The sequence below is a fragment of the Camelina sativa genome, chromosome 13 (assembly GCF_000633955.1).
Source record: "Camelina sativa cultivar DH55 chromosome 13, Cs, whole genome shotgun sequence".
Lineage (NCBI taxonomy): Eukaryota > Viridiplantae > Streptophyta > Magnoliopsida > Brassicales > Brassicaceae > Camelina > Camelina sativa.
Window position 1 is genome coordinate 906,104 of NC_025697.1, and position 18,641 is coordinate 924,744.

An 18,641-nucleotide genomic window follows, 5' to 3' on the forward strand; every position below is an offset into this window, starting at 1 on the left:
TCAAACACTTTCTTATTTCTTGCCTTCCAAATGTACCACATCATCCACGGGAACATTCTCAAGTTTTGATCAGTTGCACCAGAGTCTCTGCCACGCCCATATAGAAAATCGAGGTTGCTATATAGGGAAGATGAAGGGAACACCATAGGATGGGAAGGGATTGTCGATAAAGCCCATACTTGACGTGCTGGGGGGCATTCAAATAGCATATGGTTTATAGTTTCCTCCTCCGCTCCACATCTAGGACAATCTTTATCTCTACCAATATGGCGATAATGCAGGCGTTGACATGTTGCCAAGCACCCAGTCACACATTGCCAAACGAAATGCTTAAGCTTCCGTGATGTTTTTAACTTCCATGCTTGCGCCTTAAGTGTCGTAACACTAGGTCCCTGAGAAGGGAGGTCGCAAGCAGGGCGAGAGATAGCTCTCGCGGCTTCGTATCCAGATTTAACGGTATAATTTCCAGACTTTGTCAGAGTCCAAGAATAGCCGTCCCTCGAGGCATTCAAGCTCGGTTTAATCCCCAAAATAAGGGTAATTTCTTTCGGGGGGAAGAGTTCCCGAAGACGTTCAATTTTCCACTTTTTTGTGTTGAAATCTATCAAGGTGTTAACACAAATCAAAGGATTTCTCTCACTAGTTAAACTTTGGGGTGGCCGTGCTGGCGTATCTGGGATCCATGGTTCAGTCCAGATGCACGTATTAAAACCCGAGCTTATGGTCTTACGAATTCCGTACGAAAGAACCTGCTTTGCTGCCAACATGCTCCTCCAGCCATACGAAGGTCGATTTGATACTTGTATCTCTAATGGACTACAATATCGAAAGTATCTCCCTTTTAGAACTCGGCTAAGAAGGGAATCTGGATATCTCAGCAATCTCCATAGTTGCTTTGCCAAAAGGGCTAGATTAAATTCTTCTAGTGTTCTAAAGCCTAACCCACCTTCCGAAAGTTGAGTACACAATTGCTTCCACAATATCCAGTGTAGTCCTTTACTGTCTGCTTTATTGCTCCACCAGAAATTGGCTATCGCGCTAGTTAATTTTGAGCATATAGCTTTCAACCCACAACGTATTTGTCTTTGAAAGTTCAAACTAAAATAATCTAGAAAACAATGCTGCAAAAGTTAAATATTTGCTCAAGAGAAACCAAGTGCGAACCGCATCGCTATAGCTTCAAAGAATAAAATAGAGACATATCTTAATGGGGCCTCATATCCGAAAAAACATACCTTCAAAAAGAAAAAGAAAAAAAAAATGTGATTCATGCCATGTCTTTGATTTATCAGAAATTTATAAATTCGTCTCAAAGTTAATTGGTATATTATGTTTCATTTATTCAAGTATTGCATCATGTTAACGAAATATATAGATCTCTTGCTTATAATTAGCATTTGATTGACTGGTTGACACTTAAAGAAGTGATCTTAATCACTTTTGTTCTGAGTTCTAACGAAAAACCACTAGTGATAAATCTCGATCAATTTGTTTATTTTAATCGTTGCGATGGTAATTCTTTATATAATGACGTCGATCGAGCTTTTTTGAATATTGACCGATTGAATTTAAATAAGACCGGCGTCCATATTCAATTATTTGAATTGTTACAAAAGTTATAATTAATCAAATACAAGTGGAGCCATAAATAAAATGAAGTTTGCAACAATTTATTGGTGCTCATTAGTTTTGCGTTTATACAAATCTAACTGAACATATTATAATTGTATCCTGTATATACTATTTTATTGGAATTTATTTACCTTTAGGTCTTCAATAATCAATGTCAGATCAAATCGTTAGTTCAAAAAGATAAAACTAATCGTTAGTTCAAAAAGTAATTTGTTGGTTAGACAAGTTTTCCAACGATTTTTTTTTGTTCATAATCGATGTCAGATCAAATCGTTAGTTCAATAATCGGATAATACAAAATCAATTATTTGCATACATTTGAATTTACTCATTATTTTACGGTTGAACCCAAAATAATTAGTATATTTGTATATGCATTTATAATTATGTGTGAGTATATATGCTAGATTATAATAATACGTTTCTTAATCGTAGACACAAACTTTGGATACCAAGAGGGGAATATGAAAGCATCCAATGGACCAAAAGATGGTAAACACAAAAGGCCAAAAGAGAGGTTGGGTTGCATTATTTATGGAATTTTTAATGTGATCTAATCTACTAGTTCATTTTATTTATCATTTAGAGAATGATTTTTTTAAAGAAGAAAACTATATTTAAACTACAGTCGGTCTTCATATATCTGTTTGTCTGCGTTAATTTACTTTTTGTCAAACATTTTTTTCTTTGCTAATTACAAAGTTGAGACCCTCAGGTGGAACTCGAACTAGGGTATATATGTATCGATACGAAAGAATTTTAAACTTACGATTACTAAGATATACTGAGTGGGTATGAACTTTCGAGTTCGAATTGTCGGTATTTTATGTTATCACTTACTACATATAGCTATTATATTTTATGTGTACGAAATGTCTATTTATTTGGTATTAACTATTAAGGTATACTTTCAAATATATAGTAGGACAGATTATATTTGCGTTTACAAAATATTTAGAAAGAAAGTACTGTTAACTTTTAAAATTTTTAAAAGAAACATAAATGCAACCAAAAATATCAAACGTTTAAGTATGTACTAGAAAGTTAGAGACCCATTTGTATTATAATTGAACCCAAAAACCATATATTCATAGAGACTCACAGCATTATTAACATGATGTTCATGAGCTTCGATCTCTACGTGACTAAAGATTGATGAAAGGAAAAGAAAACTATATATGATCAGATGGATGATAATAGAAGACCAATGTGCATGAGAATCATAGCTTCAAAAAGAGGGTCCTACAGACAGAGAGACAGGCGTCACGGACTGTCCTATCGTCTTCATCGGGAAATGCCAAAGATCCTCTCTCTCTCTCTCACATTACACAAACAACATGCAACATGCTATGTTTGGTCCAACTTGTAATTATGCCTTAATCATTTCTTTCGATCTATTTCCTTAAAGGCAATTCCCTTTTCTTCTCACTTCCTCGATTGCACAAACCAAAAGAAGAAAAAGCGAAAGAAGATCACACTTGAATGAGTAAATAAATTTGTAGTCCACTCAAGAAATCCAATAGTTTTATTTTGTCCATATCAAACGATCAATTGCATGCAGTTCATATTTTTTTCAGAACTGTTTGTACTTTTTTTTTCTCGAATTAATAGATAAAAGAATAAACCAAATGTCTCATGAACCATGTTCTACTTCTAACAAGACTTTAATTATAATTTTGGCTAACATAAGTGATAAGTACATGTTTTCCTACGTGACATATTACTAGACTACTAGAGTAACATTTCTTCGCTTCTGGATCTATTAACGACAGTAGATCATAGATTTAGTGTCAATATATATTGATCGATACCACATTTTGACTTCACGTGGGTGTATTACACATTCTTACATTTAAACCTAAATTACTTTTTTTCGCATTTTGTCTAGGAGCAATTTGCACTTCCACTTAATGCTTTTAAGATGTTTTTTTTTTAAATAGTTGAAAAGAAATATAAATTACAAAAAGGCTTTTTTGAGTTCCTAAAACTTTTTGGGAGTCAAAGATGGTGCTCTCTTTAAACAACGGGAACCTTTTGCATCTACCTATATGCTTTGTTCTTGGGACACCGAACATTTTCCTTTGCCAAATACAATTTCTCGGGTGAATAAAACTTACAATTTATAAATAAAATAGGAGTTGAAACTATGTCCAATTAAATTTATATCCAAACCATAGCAAGTACATGTATCAACGTAGAATTTTCATAAACTAACTAATAAAAAGTGTTATATTGCATTGGCAAACTAACTATATTAACGAAGTGTTAAACCTTTTATAAAGTCGCAACCTTATAAAAACGTTATTCTTAAGAAAAATAACTTAACATATCAATATTTTATATAAGAAAATTATTGAGACTTTAGTTTGAATTTGCATATATTTTGTATACGAGTCCATAGAGATGTTAATTATTTACTGTTTACAAAAGATATAGTACTGTGTATGTTTTGAAAATGAAAATTATTAATTTAATTTGTAGAAAGAAACTTATTACAAATAACATCAAAAACAATAAAGTGCCAAAACTAAGTAACCCTTTATAATTGTGACCGTAACATAAATTTTTTTCTCTACGTTCGATCGGTTTAATCTTATATGAATCAAGATTTTAGTTCAATCAATAATACCAAAAATATTCATATAATTATATATTGTAAGTATCAACATAAATTAATATTTTTTCAAATAACAATAGCATAAAAATATAATTAAGGATACTTTCCATATATTTATATCTTCTCCCAAGTTTTAAACACACCATAGATGTACACATGCACGTGTGTCTATGTAACTGCGAGAAATGAAGAGACTGGCCTTTTCGAAGAAAATATTATTAATTTTAAAACATCACTTTTCCCTTTTGAAAATAATTCACAGATCGACTAAGGGTAGATCTCTATAAGAGAACATCTCCCAGATCTCTCAACATTTTTTAATACAAAGAAAAACTTTATTCATGTAATTTTCTTCTCTTTATAATAACAAATCCTCTTTCAATATTATCTTTCTATATACATATACTTTCGTGCCTTGAAATTTTCTTCCTCATCTTCTTTGGTCTTTTCTTGTCATTTGGCATAACCAAAGAGTCAAGCACATTCAAACATTCTCAAGCCCTAAAACCCAAAAAAAACTTATATGCTCTTGTTCTTGTTCTTCTTCTCCTCTCTACAAATTAAACCCTAATTAACTATCTCTTTTGTTTGTATACTGTTTTAAACCTCCTGTTCATCTTCTTGTTTTCTTGCGAGATTTTACAAAAAAACAAAACCCAGCTGTTCTTGTTCTTGTTCTCTAGCTCTCTTTTAAACCAGAATAGATATGCAGATGATTCCAGGAGCTCCATTTTCTATTTCATCTTCCATGGGAGGGTTTGTTCATCAAGAAACACACCTTCATCATCTTCAGCAGCAGATCCCTGACTTTAACCCTAATTCTAACCCTAACCCTAATGCTAAACCAAACGCTTCATCCGCCAAGAAGAAGAGAAATCAACCTGGCACTCCAGGTAACTCCTTCCACACCATAGTATACCCACATGTATATACATATATATAAATATATGGGTATGTATTAATTTCTACATATCTAACACAGATACTTCAAAATTATTAAGCATAAAATGTAGCTCCATACTTTCGTATAATCTGCTTTCTAATGAAAATAACATTTTAGCAACAAAAATGCATATATATTATTTGCTGAAACAATCGCAAACTCAATAATCATATAGGCACATACATCTGTATATATATTGCTTATATGCATATGTTAGCTTATTGTATCCGTGTTGTCATGTTACGCATTTGTTTTTTTTAATAATCCGTTCAACATCTTTGGAGTCATTAGAACAAAATATGCGTTGATATATGATAGTACCTCATATTTATACATATCTATGGACAGATCCAGATGCTGATGTCATCGCTCTATCGCCAACAACACTCATGGCAACAAACAGATTCGTATGCGAGATCTGCAACAAAGGGTTTCAAAGGGACCAGAACTTACAACTCCATCGCCGTGGCCACAACCTTCCATGGAAGCTGAAGCAACGGTCCAAACAAGAGGTGATAAAGAAGAAAGTATACATATGTCCTATCAAGACCTGTGTACACCATGATGCTTCCAGGGCACTTGGAGACCTCACTGGGATCAAGAAACACTATAGCCGCAAACACGGCGAAAAGAAGTGGAAGTGTGAAAAGTGTTCTAAGAAATACGCTGTTCAGTCTGATTGGAAGGCACATGCAAAAACTTGTGGCACTCGCGAGTATAAATGTGACTGTGGCACGTTGTTCTCCAGGTAATAATTACTTACGAGATTAATATTTCGTATTGGTTGATGTATAAGTTGGGTTTGTGCTATCTGAAGTATTAGAACTTGATAATATATCTCTAATAGCAATATCCGATGAAAAGAAGGCAAATAATTCATGTGAGTGTTAGAGCTCAAAAAAATTGTGTGACAAACTCTAATAGATATAGGTGTCTGTATATATACATATCTTAGTGTCGGCATGAGTATGTGTGCAATGTCTTGTGATTAGATATATCTGTTGAGAACTTGGATTAGAGCAGAACATTAATTGAAGACTTTCTGACTTTTGGGGAGCATTTATTTTTATTTAATTTATATTTTCGAAAGAAAAGCTGCATACTTTATGAGTATGATAATCGATGAGATTCATGAGCATCTAAGAATTATTTTGTGTGTTTGTATGTGTACATGTCTATTTGGCTTCATTCTTTTCTTCTATTCACACGATATGGCAAGAAACTAGCTATATACATATATCTATGTCAACAACCACATGCACATATACATATATAGATGATATATATAAGTTTTATGTTTGTTTCTGTCTTCATGTCGTGAGTTTGCATAGGAGAAATAAATGCTTACCCCGGCCAAGAATGTTTCTTTTGCCAATGATTTCAAATTCAATGCTCTTTTAATAATTGATGCCCTTGTCTCACTATACTTAAATTACTTAATTATATAGACTTTTTAATTACTCATCTCGTTAACTTAAATTTTTGAGCAAACCTGTAACATTTGTTTTTAATAATTAATCGATCTAATATTATAGGAAAGATAGTTTCATCACACATAGAGCGTTCTGCGACGCATTGACTGAAGAAGGTGCAAGGATGAGCTCACTAAGTAATAACAATCCGGTGATCTCTACCACGAATCTGAATTTTGGAAACGATTCAAATGTTATGAGTAATCCAAATCTTCCTCATGGATTTGTTCACCGAGGAGTTCATCATCCCGACATTAATGCTGCTATCTCTCAATTCGGTTTAGGGTTTGGCCATGACCTAAGTGCAATGCATGCCCAAGGTATATATATCACATCAAACATCTTTCTAAATAGTTATTTCATATATATGATAGATCAGTTGTTTTCAATTTGATGAATATGCTATAATACTATTGTTAATTATATTCCGTTTAGGTCTATCTGAGATGGTTCAAATGGCATCCACAGGCAACCACCACCTCTTCCCGTCATCATCATCATCATCCCTCCCTGATTTCTCCGGCCATCACCTCAACCAACAATTCCAGATTCCAACGACCTCCACAAACCCTAATCTCACCTTATCATCCTCAACATCACTACAAGCCTCAGCTTCATTACCATCACTACAACAACAACACCAAACAGGAAAAGACTCATCTTTCTCACCACTCTTCTCCTCTTCCTCGGAAAACAAACAAAACAAGCCTCTCTCTCCAATGTCTGCCACAGCCCTCCTACAAAAGGCTGCACAAATGGGCTCTACTAGAAGCAATTCCTCCACCGCTCCGTCCTTTTTCGCCGGCCCAACAATGACTTCATCCTCAGCCACCGCTTCTCCTCCTCCTCCTAGATCGTCTTCTCCAATGATGATCCAACAACAACTCAACAACAACTTCAACACCATCGTCTCACGAGAGAGTCACAATCTTGCTCCTCCTCCGCTTAGTGGTGTAACCACTAATAGTGGGGATAATAATCCTTTACAATCGAACCGGTCGGGTCTAAATCCGGTTCAACAGATGGGTCTAACCCGGGATTTTCTAGGAGTGAGCAACGACCATCACCCTCATCAAACAGGCCGTCGCACGTTTTTGCCTCAAGAACACGCAAGGTTTGCTCCATTGGGTTGATTGTGAGTTGCAATAAATTACGTTGTATTACATATTTGGATCGGATCAATCGAAATATGGGGGAACAAGATTTTGTGTTTAATTAGGATTGGAAGTTCCTTTGAGGAGACAAGTCTAATAAGAATCGTACCCCCCTTGTGAAGTGGTCGGAATGTGGGGACAAAGGTTGACAAGACATCATCATATCAATTTTTACATTGAATATGTACTTTTACTATCTATGTTTATGGCTATCGCCATCATATATACCATGACATGGATGATGCATGGATATATGTATTTCCAATGTTGTCGTTTTGTAAATGTTATTTTCTTTTCATTATTGTAATGAGATATTAAAAAATATGATCTGTATAATCCTCATGAGGCATTGAGGCTTTTCCAAGTTTGTTTATCATGAAACTGTTTACGTCGTTCATGTGATATTTTGATATGTTCTATCCCAATCGGAAGAATGTTGGGTCGTAACTCGCTTGGAAATCATTGGATTAACCATTTATGATGTTTTTGTGTAGAACTAATATAATGGCATATATACATACTGGTCACTACTCTTGATTCGAAATTTAGATAAGTTGACAATATCCTACAAAATGTTCTCCAAGACTACCCAAAGTCGTTTCAAAAGTTTTCAAACAAAAAGACAAACACAATATTTTACGTCTATATAAGTTTTCTTTAGTAAAAAACAAAACTCTTATATGTACTATTATTTTATTTTTTAAAACCAGTTGGAACTGAACGGCCTTGTTGAACTTTCCTTTTCAATAGGTACTTGATCCAAACTCGAGTTCTAGAGATGTGTGTCATGTCAATGTACCTTTGGGTTCTGCATAAAATGAAAATAATTTAATTTCCACTTTTCAGTAGATTAATAGGCCTTGTCTTTATTTTGACTTATTCTAACTCCATACATATTTTAGTTATTCACGACTACTATAATTTAATAAGTAGCTAGTATTATTGTACATAGAAAATATGAATTATGTCGTCTTGTGGATCCATGCATTATTCCTTTTTCATTGTCAAACACAGAAACACTATAAGACTATATATATAATAAGTGCCTCTAACTATATGGTGCTTGTAGGTTGCATTTTTTTCCTACTAATAAATATTCTGTATTTAAGTTTAAAACTCGGCATAACTAACTAAAATCACAAAATAGAGAAAATCTAATTTACAAAATAAAATAAAATTAAAATAATTTATTCAAAATCACGATAATTTTGGAAAAGAAAAACAGAAAGGATTGGGCCCTAACCGGTATAAGTTTGTGTTACTGATCCGTTTAATTACACTTTTAACATTTTGGGCTTTTGGGGCCATATTGATCTCTTCAAGTTATAGAGGCCACAACTCTGCTAGGCCCAAGAATCTCAGTAATCTTACGTGGCAGTGTAAGAACCAACGTGTAAACAGTTAGTCGTACGTGTTTGATTCTCATTGGTAATAAGATGCAAAACTAAAAAAGTGCGCAAAACATATTCCACGTGGATCATAGTGATTGGATAGAACAACGTGTTGTTACTAGTATACACATTGAAGAAACATGCAAAATCAAAAATCGAAAATAGGTTTCGAATTCGATCCGAACGAAACACACAAATTCTTCTTCTTCTTCTTCTTCTTCTTCTTCTTCTTCTTCTTCGTTCGTCTCTCTCCAATTTCTGAATATTCCAAATTTGTGGGGGTGTGGCCGTATACAGGACAAGACAGTGTATGTATATGTACTGAAATCGGGAGAATGGATCTGTTCCGAGTTTGGTCAGGGATGGATATCTTAGGTTGGAGAGGAATGGCCTACACAGTTCTTCTTCTCAACTTTGTATTTGCTTGCCAACTTCTTTTCCTTCAGCCTCTCGTTTCCACTTTAGGTATCCCTTTTTTTTTTCCAATGTGGTTAAAGTTCATGTTTGTTGTTTTACAGTTTAGCTGATTTGGATATTTTAGGGTTTAGAAATTTGCACCAAATTGTGAATTGTTTATTTCTTTTTCTCTGGAAATTTGGTTTCTTTGGTGTTGGGTTTGTTGCAATCCCTGTACCGGAATCGAATTTAGGGCTCCCCACATTATGAGTTAATTGATCAAATTTGGTTTAAAATATGTATTTTTATCGTGGTTGTTATTTTTTTTGGTACAGATGGTCAATCAGTGGATGCTGCTGAGTTATTTGAGAGGGCTTCACAAAGTATCAAGGTTAAGCGTTACAGCGATGCCCTCGATGATCTGAATGCAGCCATCGAAGCAGACCCTGCTCTTTCTGAAGCTTATTTTAAGCGTGCCTCTGTGCTTCGTCATTTTTGCAGGTATGGAAAATTGGCAAAAAGGTTCTATTGGTTTGGATTATTATTTTTCACTGAAAAGGTTAGAAGATATGACTTTGATGCTCTTATTACTGTGTTATAGATACGAAGACTCTGAAAATAATTACCAGAAATATCTAGAATTTAAATCAGGAGATTCAAATGCTGAGAAAGAGCTCTCGCAGCTTCATCAAGCTAAGAGTGCTTTGGAGACTGCCTCAACTTTGTATGAATCAAAGGACATTGCGAAAGCTCTTGAATTTGTTGATAAAGTTGTTCTTGTCTTCTCCCCAGCTTGCTCTAAGGTTCTCTTCTTGATGGCTTTTTAAAATATATATATTTTAGTAGTACCTCCTCTGATCGATCATGCAGTTTCTTATTGTTTACCTCGTTTTAATCACTTCAGGCAAAGCTTCTCAAAGTCAGGCTCCTTATGGTGTCTAAAGACTACTCTGCTGTAATTTCCGAGACTGGTTATATTCTCAAGGAAGATGAAAATAATCTTGAGGCTTTGCTCCTTCGTGGCCGTGCCTACTACTATTTAGCTGATCATGACATTGCCCAAAGGTGTGTTCTAACTTCAAACCACTTTTAATTTTAGAAAGATTTTGGCTCCAAAACTGATATGCGCTTGATTAAACTCTTTGTTTCAGGCATTACCAAAAAGGGCTTCGTCTTGATCCGGAACACAGTGAACTGAAGAAAGCATACTTCGGACTGAAAAAACTGCTCAAGAAGACAAAAAGCGTGAGTCCTGCAAACCTCTTCGTCTTCCCCTAACATTGAGCTTTAGCTGCCAATTATAGTGTGTTGAAAACTTGTGTTCTATTATTGCAGGCAGAAGATAATGCAAACAAAGGAAAGTTGCGAGTTTCAGCAGAGGAGTATAAAGAAGCTATTGCTCTGGACCCTGAACACACGGCAAATAACGTGCATCTCTATCTTGGATTATGCAAGGTCTCAGTCAGGCTCGGCCGTGGAAAAGACGGCTTAAATAGCTGTAATGAAGCACTTAACATCGATGGAGAATTGATTGAAGCTTTACATCAGGTTCAAATCATTAAGTATCATATCAGTACACATTCGCAACTTTGCTATCAAACAAACAGGTTTCTGATTACTTACTTCATCAGAGGGGAGAAGCTAAACTGTTGCTTGAAGATTGGGAAGGAGCTGTGGAGGATTTGAAGCAAGCCGCTCAAAACTCTCAGGTTGGTTTAAAGATTAGTTTGTTTATCGTCAGTGTTTCTGATTCTCTTTTAACGTAACTAAACACGCATCTAACTGTATCAGGACATGGAAATTCATGAAGCACTTGGTAAAGCAGAGAAGGCACTAAAGATGAGCAAACGAAAAGATTGGTATAAGATTCTTGGAATTTCCAAAACTGCTTCCATCTCTGAAATCAAACGAGCCTACAAGAAGCTTGCTTTACAGTGGCATCCTGATAAAAACGTAGACAATAGAGAAGAAGCTGAGAACAAGTTCCGAGAAATCGCTGCAGCTTATGAGGTTCAACAAAATGCACAATCCCCTTTCATATTCACTCACACACACAAGCGTTCCTGTGGCTCACTCATTTTTATTGTATATCTAACGTGTGAATTGACCAGATTCTTGGAGATGACGATAAGCGGGCGAGATTTGACAGAGGAGAGGATCTTGAAGATATGGGTGGAGGCAGCGGCGGAGGATTCAATCCGTTTCATGGTGGTGGTGGTGGTGGACAACAGTATACTTTCCATTTTGAGGGCGGTTTTCCCGGCGGCGGTGGTGGTTTTGGCGGTTTCGGTTTCTAACTTGGACATGAAAGTATCATGTAACTTGGACATGAAAGTATCATGTAACTTGAGACTGAACTTTCCGAATTATACTCAAAAACACATTTTCCTTTCTTTCATCAGAAAAGTTTTGTGCAATCTTAATCGTAATGCTGTCCCACTTTGAATCAAAACAGTAACACATAATAATACAATCTATATCACAATCCTAAAGTACAACAAATTTAAATGTGTATATACGTAAATGTGTATATGTAAACATCATAATCTTCAAGCAACAGTTTAGATATTTTCAAATTTCATTATGATCGTTTATTTCATTTTTTCTTTGAATGCTCTATCTACCGTCAGATCTAAAATACAATTGCATCTAATGGCTGTAATGGGAAGTGACCAAATATTATATGATGATTTGTTTTATTGTTTTAACCGTTGGGTACTGCCACGTGGATTTAGAAAAAGGATTTCCTTTTTGTTTTAATGATCTATCCACCGTCGGTTCAAAAATATCGATTGCATCTAATGGCTGTGATAAGATATGTTTGTTTCCATTTTCTTCTATAGATATTTCTTTTTTGTTTAATGATTTATCCACCGTCGGATCTAAAATATAATTGCATCTAATGGCTGTGATCAGATATGAGTTTTTTTCCTTTTTTTATATATATATAAACCCGTTGGGGTTGTCTTCGCTATATATATATATATATATATATATAATAAGCACAGAGAGGTCTTGTTGTCTTCTCATCTTCACTTTGCTGCTGACACAAAAGATTAGAGAGAGAGAGAGACTCTTCTTCTCTTCTTCACCACCTTAAAGAGAGACATTAAAAAGAAGAGTAAGAGAGAGTTCGTTCTTATGTCGACAAGGAGCAAACATGTCTGAAGCGATCTGAAGATATGGCGAGAGAGCGTTGGTTGGTTGTTACGGCGACTAACTAGGGTATTGAACAAATCTGAGGTTTTTTGTTTTCGCCTTCTTCTCAATTTTATCTATGAATTCGATTTTTTGATTTGATTGAGTTAGGGTTTTGATTCGAAACGAGTTTGATTTTTTAAAAAGTTTGTATTTTTTTGATTGATTTGTTTCTTTCTTATATAGGCAACCTGATTCTACTGATGATGGTCTTTTTGACAGACCCCCGACTCATTCAACACGGTCTTCCTCGAGCTTCAAGTTACGCTCCACTGACAACAGAGTGAGTTAACAAATCCGCTTAAAGTTTGTGTTTTTTTTTCCATTGTTACGATTTAGATCGGAATGAGTGACTGATATTTTGTTTTTTTTTTTTTTGCTTTCTTCACAGTATGAGAGGTGAAAATTAATATCCTTTGTTTGAAGTTAAATCCTTTATTTAGATGTGGATGTTATTGAATTGTGATGTAGCTTGTGCGGCAAAGTTATCGCAGAACCGTGGACAACACACTTATTATGCCCTGTGTAAGTATAATTCCCGATACTTGAATTTGCTTCTTCTTTCCTTACTTACTCGTTTGATTTTTTGACGTCTTGTCTTGTTACATATGGTTTTACTTTTCAGGCCCTGTGGATCATCCCAAAACCAGTTGGAGATGTTACATGTCCTCCTAAAGGTGAAACCTTTTTTTTTGTCTCTAATCTCAATCTAAAACTAATGCAACATGTTCACTATTCCAATGACAGTTTCATACTTTGATATACTTGATAGGATATTTTCGATTAACCAACCATGTGTTTTTTCTTTTACAGGTTGCAATGTTTCTTGAAGGTATGTGTGGCGCCTGGAAGAAGGTGAATGGCTACCAACTCTCGTGTTAGCTAAATCGTGCGAAATGGTAAACGTATCAGATCCTAAGTGCATGTACTGAATTATTTAGCTTTATTATCTTACTGTATCAGATCCTAACTTGATTCTCCCTTACAGTAATCATTGTTTGAATTGCTGCAGCATGGCCAAGTTATTTTTGTAACAGATTGGAGTTCAAAGTCCAACAATATTGTCTCTGCTTCCCATAACAGGAACTTGTAAGTTTCAAGCTTTGATATACTGAGAGCACTATATGAGCAGCAACAACAACGATGGAATGGAAATCTGTAAGTGATCTCAGAATCCTTTCCTTTATCCTGTTTGAAGTTAATTTTTCAACCAATAATCCTTTATACGGACGTGGAGTTATTGAATATGATGCAGCTTCTGGAAAGTTTATCATAGAATCGTGGACAACACTTATCCCCTGTAAGTAATTCCCAATACTTGAATTGCATCTTCTTTCACTAATCGTTTGATTTTTTTTTGAAGTCTTGTTACATATGGTGTTACCATTTTTCTTTCAGGCCCTGTGGATTATCTCAAAACCAGTTGCAGTCCAAAAGGTAAATGTATCAGATCCTAAATGTACTAAGTTATTTAGCTTTGTTGTCTAATTGTATCATACGCTCAACCAATAATCCTTTATACAGATGCGGAGCTATTAAATATGATGCAGCTTCTGGAAAGTTTATTATAGAACCGTGGACAACACTTATGCCCTGTAAGTTATTCCCAATACTTGAATTGCATCTTCTTTCACTACTCGTTTGATTTTTTAACGTCTTGTTACATATGGTGTTACCATGTTTTTTTCAGCACCTGTGGTTCATCACAAAACCAGTTGGAGATGTTACGTTTCTCCTCCAAAAGGTGAAACTTTTTGTCTCCAATCTCCATCTGAAACTAGTGGAAAGACTATCTATTTTCTCAGTTACTGATTATATATGGATCACGTTTCAGCTCAATTGGTTCCTACTATAGCTTTCCAGGTCTTTGTGTGTCAAATGTAAATGGAATTTTGGGTGGTGGTTTACTCGCTGCTGGAGTATATTTGAGTAAACACTTACCTACTTGTCATTTTCTCATCTTTGATCTCACAAGTATATTCAAAGTTTTATGTGTTTAGCTATCTGCAGATTGTATTGTTACAGAATGAGGGGTGATGCACACTATATGACGCAGCAACAACAACGATGGAATGTAAAATTTATATCTTTTTTTTCTTCTTAATCTCTGTTTAGTAACTGATCTCAAATTCCTTTTCTTTACTGTCTTTTCTCTTTTTCTTAACCTGTTTGAAGTTAAATCCTTTATTCACATGTGGAGGCTATTGAATATGATGCAGCTTGTGTGTTTGTGGTTAAAGTAATCTCAGAACCGTGGACAAGACACTTATTATTCCCTGTGTAACTATAATTCCCGATACTTGAATTTGCTTCATCTTTCCTTACTTACTCGTTTGGTTTTTGACGTCTTGTCTTGTTACATATGGTTTTACTTTTCAGGCCCTGTGGATCATCCCAAAACCAGTTGGAGATGTTACATGTCCTCCTAAAGGTTTTTTTTTTGTCTCTAATCTCCATCCGAAACTAATGAATCATGTTTACTATTCCACTGAAAGTAATGAATCATGTTCACCTTCTTGCTTCCTCAACCAGAAATCCAGCTTCTCTCTTTCTCCCTCCTCCACGATTTGCCTTCCAACTTTGCTTCTTCTTCTTCTTCTTTTTCGTTTTGATCTCTGTTTATTGATTGATTTTTATTTGTCTTCTTCTTCCTCGAAGGCTGTTGTTGGCCATGGAAGGAAGATACAAATATCAGTAGGACCCAAGTGAATAGCCCAGATGTTTCTTCTGTTGACTGGTGGATGATTCGAGGATGGAGGCTGCTTGCTTGCAGATCAAACTCAGTGGCCAAGGTTCCATTCTTTTCTCTCTCTCTCTGTTTCTTTTTTGATTAAACATTTATCGTGACTAAAGTGTAGCTTATCATTGCTATGTTGCAGATTGTACATGATGATGAGCTTGTGACATTTTAATGGCTGGTGGATTCGAGGAAGGAGGCTGCTTGCATGTCAAACTCAGTGAGCTATTTATTGAACATGATGCAGCTTCTGAAAAGTTTATCATAAAACAGTGAACAACAATTAATCCTTGTAAGTAATTCCCGTTACTTGAACGGCATCTTTTTACACTACTCAGTTTGATTTTCTAATGTCTTGTTGCATTTAATTTTACCATGTTTCTTTCAGGCCCCCCTGTGGATCATCCCAAAACCAGTTGGAGATGTAACATGTTCTCCGAAAGGTAAAACTTTCCGTCTCCAATCCACACACAGATTGAGTTTAAATTTGCTTTAAAGTCTTTTCTTATTGGGTCATTGTTACGATTTAGATCAAAAGGTGAATGATATTTTTGTTTTTTTTTCCCTTTGTTGCTTCTCTAGATGGTTCACTTTCTTCATAGAATCCGGGATGATGCACACTATATGACGCAGCAACACAACGATGGAATGGAAATTTCGTATCCCTTTTCTTGATCTCTGTAAGTGATTTCAAAATCCTTTTCTTTACTGTTTCTCTTTTTTTTTTACGTGTTTAAAGTTAATCCTTATTCAGATGTGGAAGTTATTGAATGTGCAGCTTCTGGAAATTTATCACAGCACGGTGGATTCGAGGAGGCTGCTTGCATATCAAACTTAGTGGCCAAGGTTCCATTTTTTTCCCTGTCTCTTTTTGGTTGTTGGCTTGGAAACATTTATCTTGACTGAAGTGTGGCTTATCATGGCTATGTTGCAGGTTGTACATGATGAGTTAGTGAAGTTGTGATGGCTGCTGGAGAAGAATCTGAGCTACGCTTTGCTAAACCAGGTCTTAAAGAGGAAGCCCTAGAAGACCTTTTCCTAAAAAATTAAACTTGGTACTCTCTAATCTCACTCTCTCTATATCTTTCCATCTTTCTTCTTCTTCTTCTTCTTCTTGTTTGCAAATTCTCATATTTTCTTTCTGTTTTTTTTGGCCATGGATTTATTTAGGTGATATTATGTTTCCATGGATGTTTGATGAGATTCATGCCTTGAAGCCATTCAAAGTTTCCGTTGATCTCTTGGCCATTATATGATAGTCGCTACATTAAAAATACTAAGGTCTGTTTCTCTGACTCTGAATCTTCATTGTTTTCTTTTTCTTATGGATCCGACAATGTTCCATATGTTTTGACATGTCTCTTTCTGGTAGGTGCGTGTTGGGTTGGCCATGGAAGATACATAACACAAGGAGCCTAGTGAAGGGCCCCCAGCTGATGTTTGTTCTGTTGACTGGTGGACTCAGGAAAGAGGCTGCTTGCAGAGCCAAACTCAAAGGCTAAGGTTTTATGTTTTTTCTCTGCTTTCTATTTTACATGTTTTTTATTTTCCCTCTCTCACGCAATTTCCCAGCAATTTCAGGTCCGTGATTAGAGTTCCTTGTACTCAAAGCTGAAGTCAACGGTGCTCTTCTCCATCGAGACATGTATGTATGAAGCCAGAACTTAGGAGAGATTGTGTCTGATACATGTCATTCTTGCTTTCTCTACCCGCAATCCAGCTTCTCTCTTTCTCCTCCACGGTTTGCCTTCCAACTTTGCTTTCTTCTTAGTTTTTTCGTTTTGATCTCTGTTCGATGGTTTGTCATATTGCTTTTTTATTTGTCTTCTTTGTGATATTTTCTGTTGTGTAGCTGAGACGAGAGCTATGGAGTTTGGTGAAACCGAAGAGTGATGTTGGCCATGGGGGATACTCATATCAGATGGACCCAAGTGAATAGCCCAGATGTTTCTTCTGTTGACTGAAGTGTGGCTAATCATTGCTATATGTACATGATGATGAGCATTTGAAATTGTGATGGCTAGTGGATTCGAGGAAGGAGGCTGCTTACAGATAGTTATTATGCCTTGTAAGTAATTCCTGATACTTAAATGGCATCTTTTAACGTCTTGTTACACTTTGTTTTACAGTGAACAACAATTATGGCTTGTTTCTTTCAGGCACCATGGATCATCCCAAAACCAGTTGGAGATGTCACATGTCCTCCAAAAGGTAAAATATATTGTCTCCAATCTCCACAGACAAATTGAGTTAAAATCAGCTTAAAGTTTTGTTTTTTTTGGGGTCATTGTTACGATTTAGATCAGAAGGAGACTGATATTTTTGTTTTTTTTTTTTGTTTTTTCCTTAGTTGCTTCTCTAGATGGTCCGGAAAGTTGCAGCAGCTTCCTGCTCTTATCAAGGATTCATTTATTTTTGTTCATTCTATTTGATCTACTTTTTTACTTGGGAAAGGATTTAATACATTGCGTGAACTTGTTTATAGGCTTCATCTTCCGTGGCCAATGTTGATGATTGGAAGTGGAAGTTAGGTGTTAACGAACATGAAATTGTTTCCAGAGACAAATCTCGCCTAGAGAATGGGTATAGAAACTAGACCTTTATTTCGTCAGTAACCTATTTCGTATCTTGCACTATGTGCTAACCTGATTCTTGTTTCATAGGATTTTTGGTTCTAACTTAACAGTAAATTATTCTTAACAGGGGAGAAGTATGCGGATGTGCAATATGCAGAGAGCCTGGCAGGTATTATTATTGAACCACCTTTACCTCGTTCCTCTTAACTCTCCAACGAAGAGTCTTTACTATAAAAGAAATAGGTTATTTATTGATTGAATAATTGGAATCCCCAGAGGGAAGAACGATGTTGGAATTCCAGAATGATTTAAAAACAGTTCAAAACGATGTCCTGTGGTAACGAAGAAAAGCCTGATGATGGTTCCTTCATCTCTCTTCCGTTTCCACTATGGGAGGTTCCATTTAGGTTTCTGTAAAACAAACTATATATTCTATTAGCCTTCTTCTTTTTTTTTTTTTTTTTTTTTTTTTTTTTTTTTTTTTTTTTTTTTTTTTTTTTTTTTTTTTTTTTTTTTTTTTTTTTT

At 35.4% G+C, this 18,641-nt stretch overlaps 3 protein-coding genes across 30 annotated transcripts in view; all 3 read left to right on the plus strand.

The window, feature by feature from the left end:
- LOC104734326 (zinc finger protein JACKDAW-like) lies at positions 4,622–7,994 on the plus strand. The gene is made up of 4 exons (XM_010453872.2): positions 4,622–5,142; positions 5,541–5,940; positions 6,728–6,984; positions 7,100–7,994. Exons 1-4 carry the CDS (start codon positions 4,956–4,958, stop codon positions 7,795–7,797), a joined length of 1,542 nt encoding a protein of 513 aa, XP_010452174.1. The 5' UTR covers positions 4,622–4,955; the 3' UTR covers positions 7,798–7,994.
- LOC104734327 (dnaJ protein P58IPK homolog) lies at positions 9,363–12,028 on the plus strand. Its single transcript, XM_010453873.2, has 9 exons — positions 9,363–9,674; positions 9,941–10,106; positions 10,207–10,408; positions 10,510–10,670; positions 10,757–10,850; positions 10,941–11,153; positions 11,237–11,314; positions 11,397–11,615; positions 11,717–12,028. Exons 1-9 carry the CDS (start codon positions 9,545–9,547, stop codon positions 11,900–11,902), a joined length of 1,449 nt encoding a protein of 482 aa, XP_010452175.1. The 5' UTR covers positions 9,363–9,544; the 3' UTR covers positions 11,903–12,028.
- LOC104734328 overlaps positions 12,617–18,641 on the plus strand; it is a 7,833-nt gene continuing 1,808 nt past the window's right edge. For 3 of the 28 annotated variants that reach the window (XR_759195.2, XR_759198.2, XR_759194.2), the window contains exons 1-28: positions 12,617–12,848; positions 12,990–13,086; positions 13,195–13,328; positions 13,429–13,480; positions 13,617–13,702; positions 13,816–13,961; positions 14,059–14,103; positions 14,202–14,240; positions 14,328–14,398; positions 14,494–14,547; positions 14,638–14,732; positions 14,804–14,877; positions 14,979–15,083; positions 15,183–15,234; positions 15,462–15,595; positions 15,683–15,832; positions 15,929–15,983; positions 16,123–16,220; positions 16,319–16,386; positions 16,475–16,595; positions 16,711–16,821; positions 16,913–17,043; positions 17,122–17,281; positions 17,393–17,608; positions 17,700–17,751; positions 17,891–18,123; positions 18,244–18,285; positions 18,393–18,523. The gene's annotated coding sequence lies outside the window, so the exon portion shown is untranslated. Of the gene's footprint in view, positions 12,849–12,989; positions 13,087–13,194; positions 13,329–13,428; positions 13,481–13,616; positions 13,729–13,815; positions 13,962–14,058; positions 14,104–14,201; positions 14,241–14,327; positions 14,399–14,493; positions 14,548–14,637; positions 14,733–14,803; positions 14,878–14,978; positions 15,084–15,182; positions 15,235–15,461; positions 15,596–15,682; positions 15,833–15,928; positions 15,984–16,122; positions 16,221–16,294; positions 16,387–16,474; positions 16,596–16,710; positions 16,822–16,912; positions 17,044–17,121; positions 17,282–17,392; positions 17,609–17,699; positions 17,752–17,890; positions 18,124–18,243; positions 18,286–18,392; positions 18,524–18,641 lie in introns of all 28 variants that reach the window. The other 25 variants (XR_759202.2, XR_759210.2, XR_759197.2 and 22 more) reach the window with 25 other exon arrangements.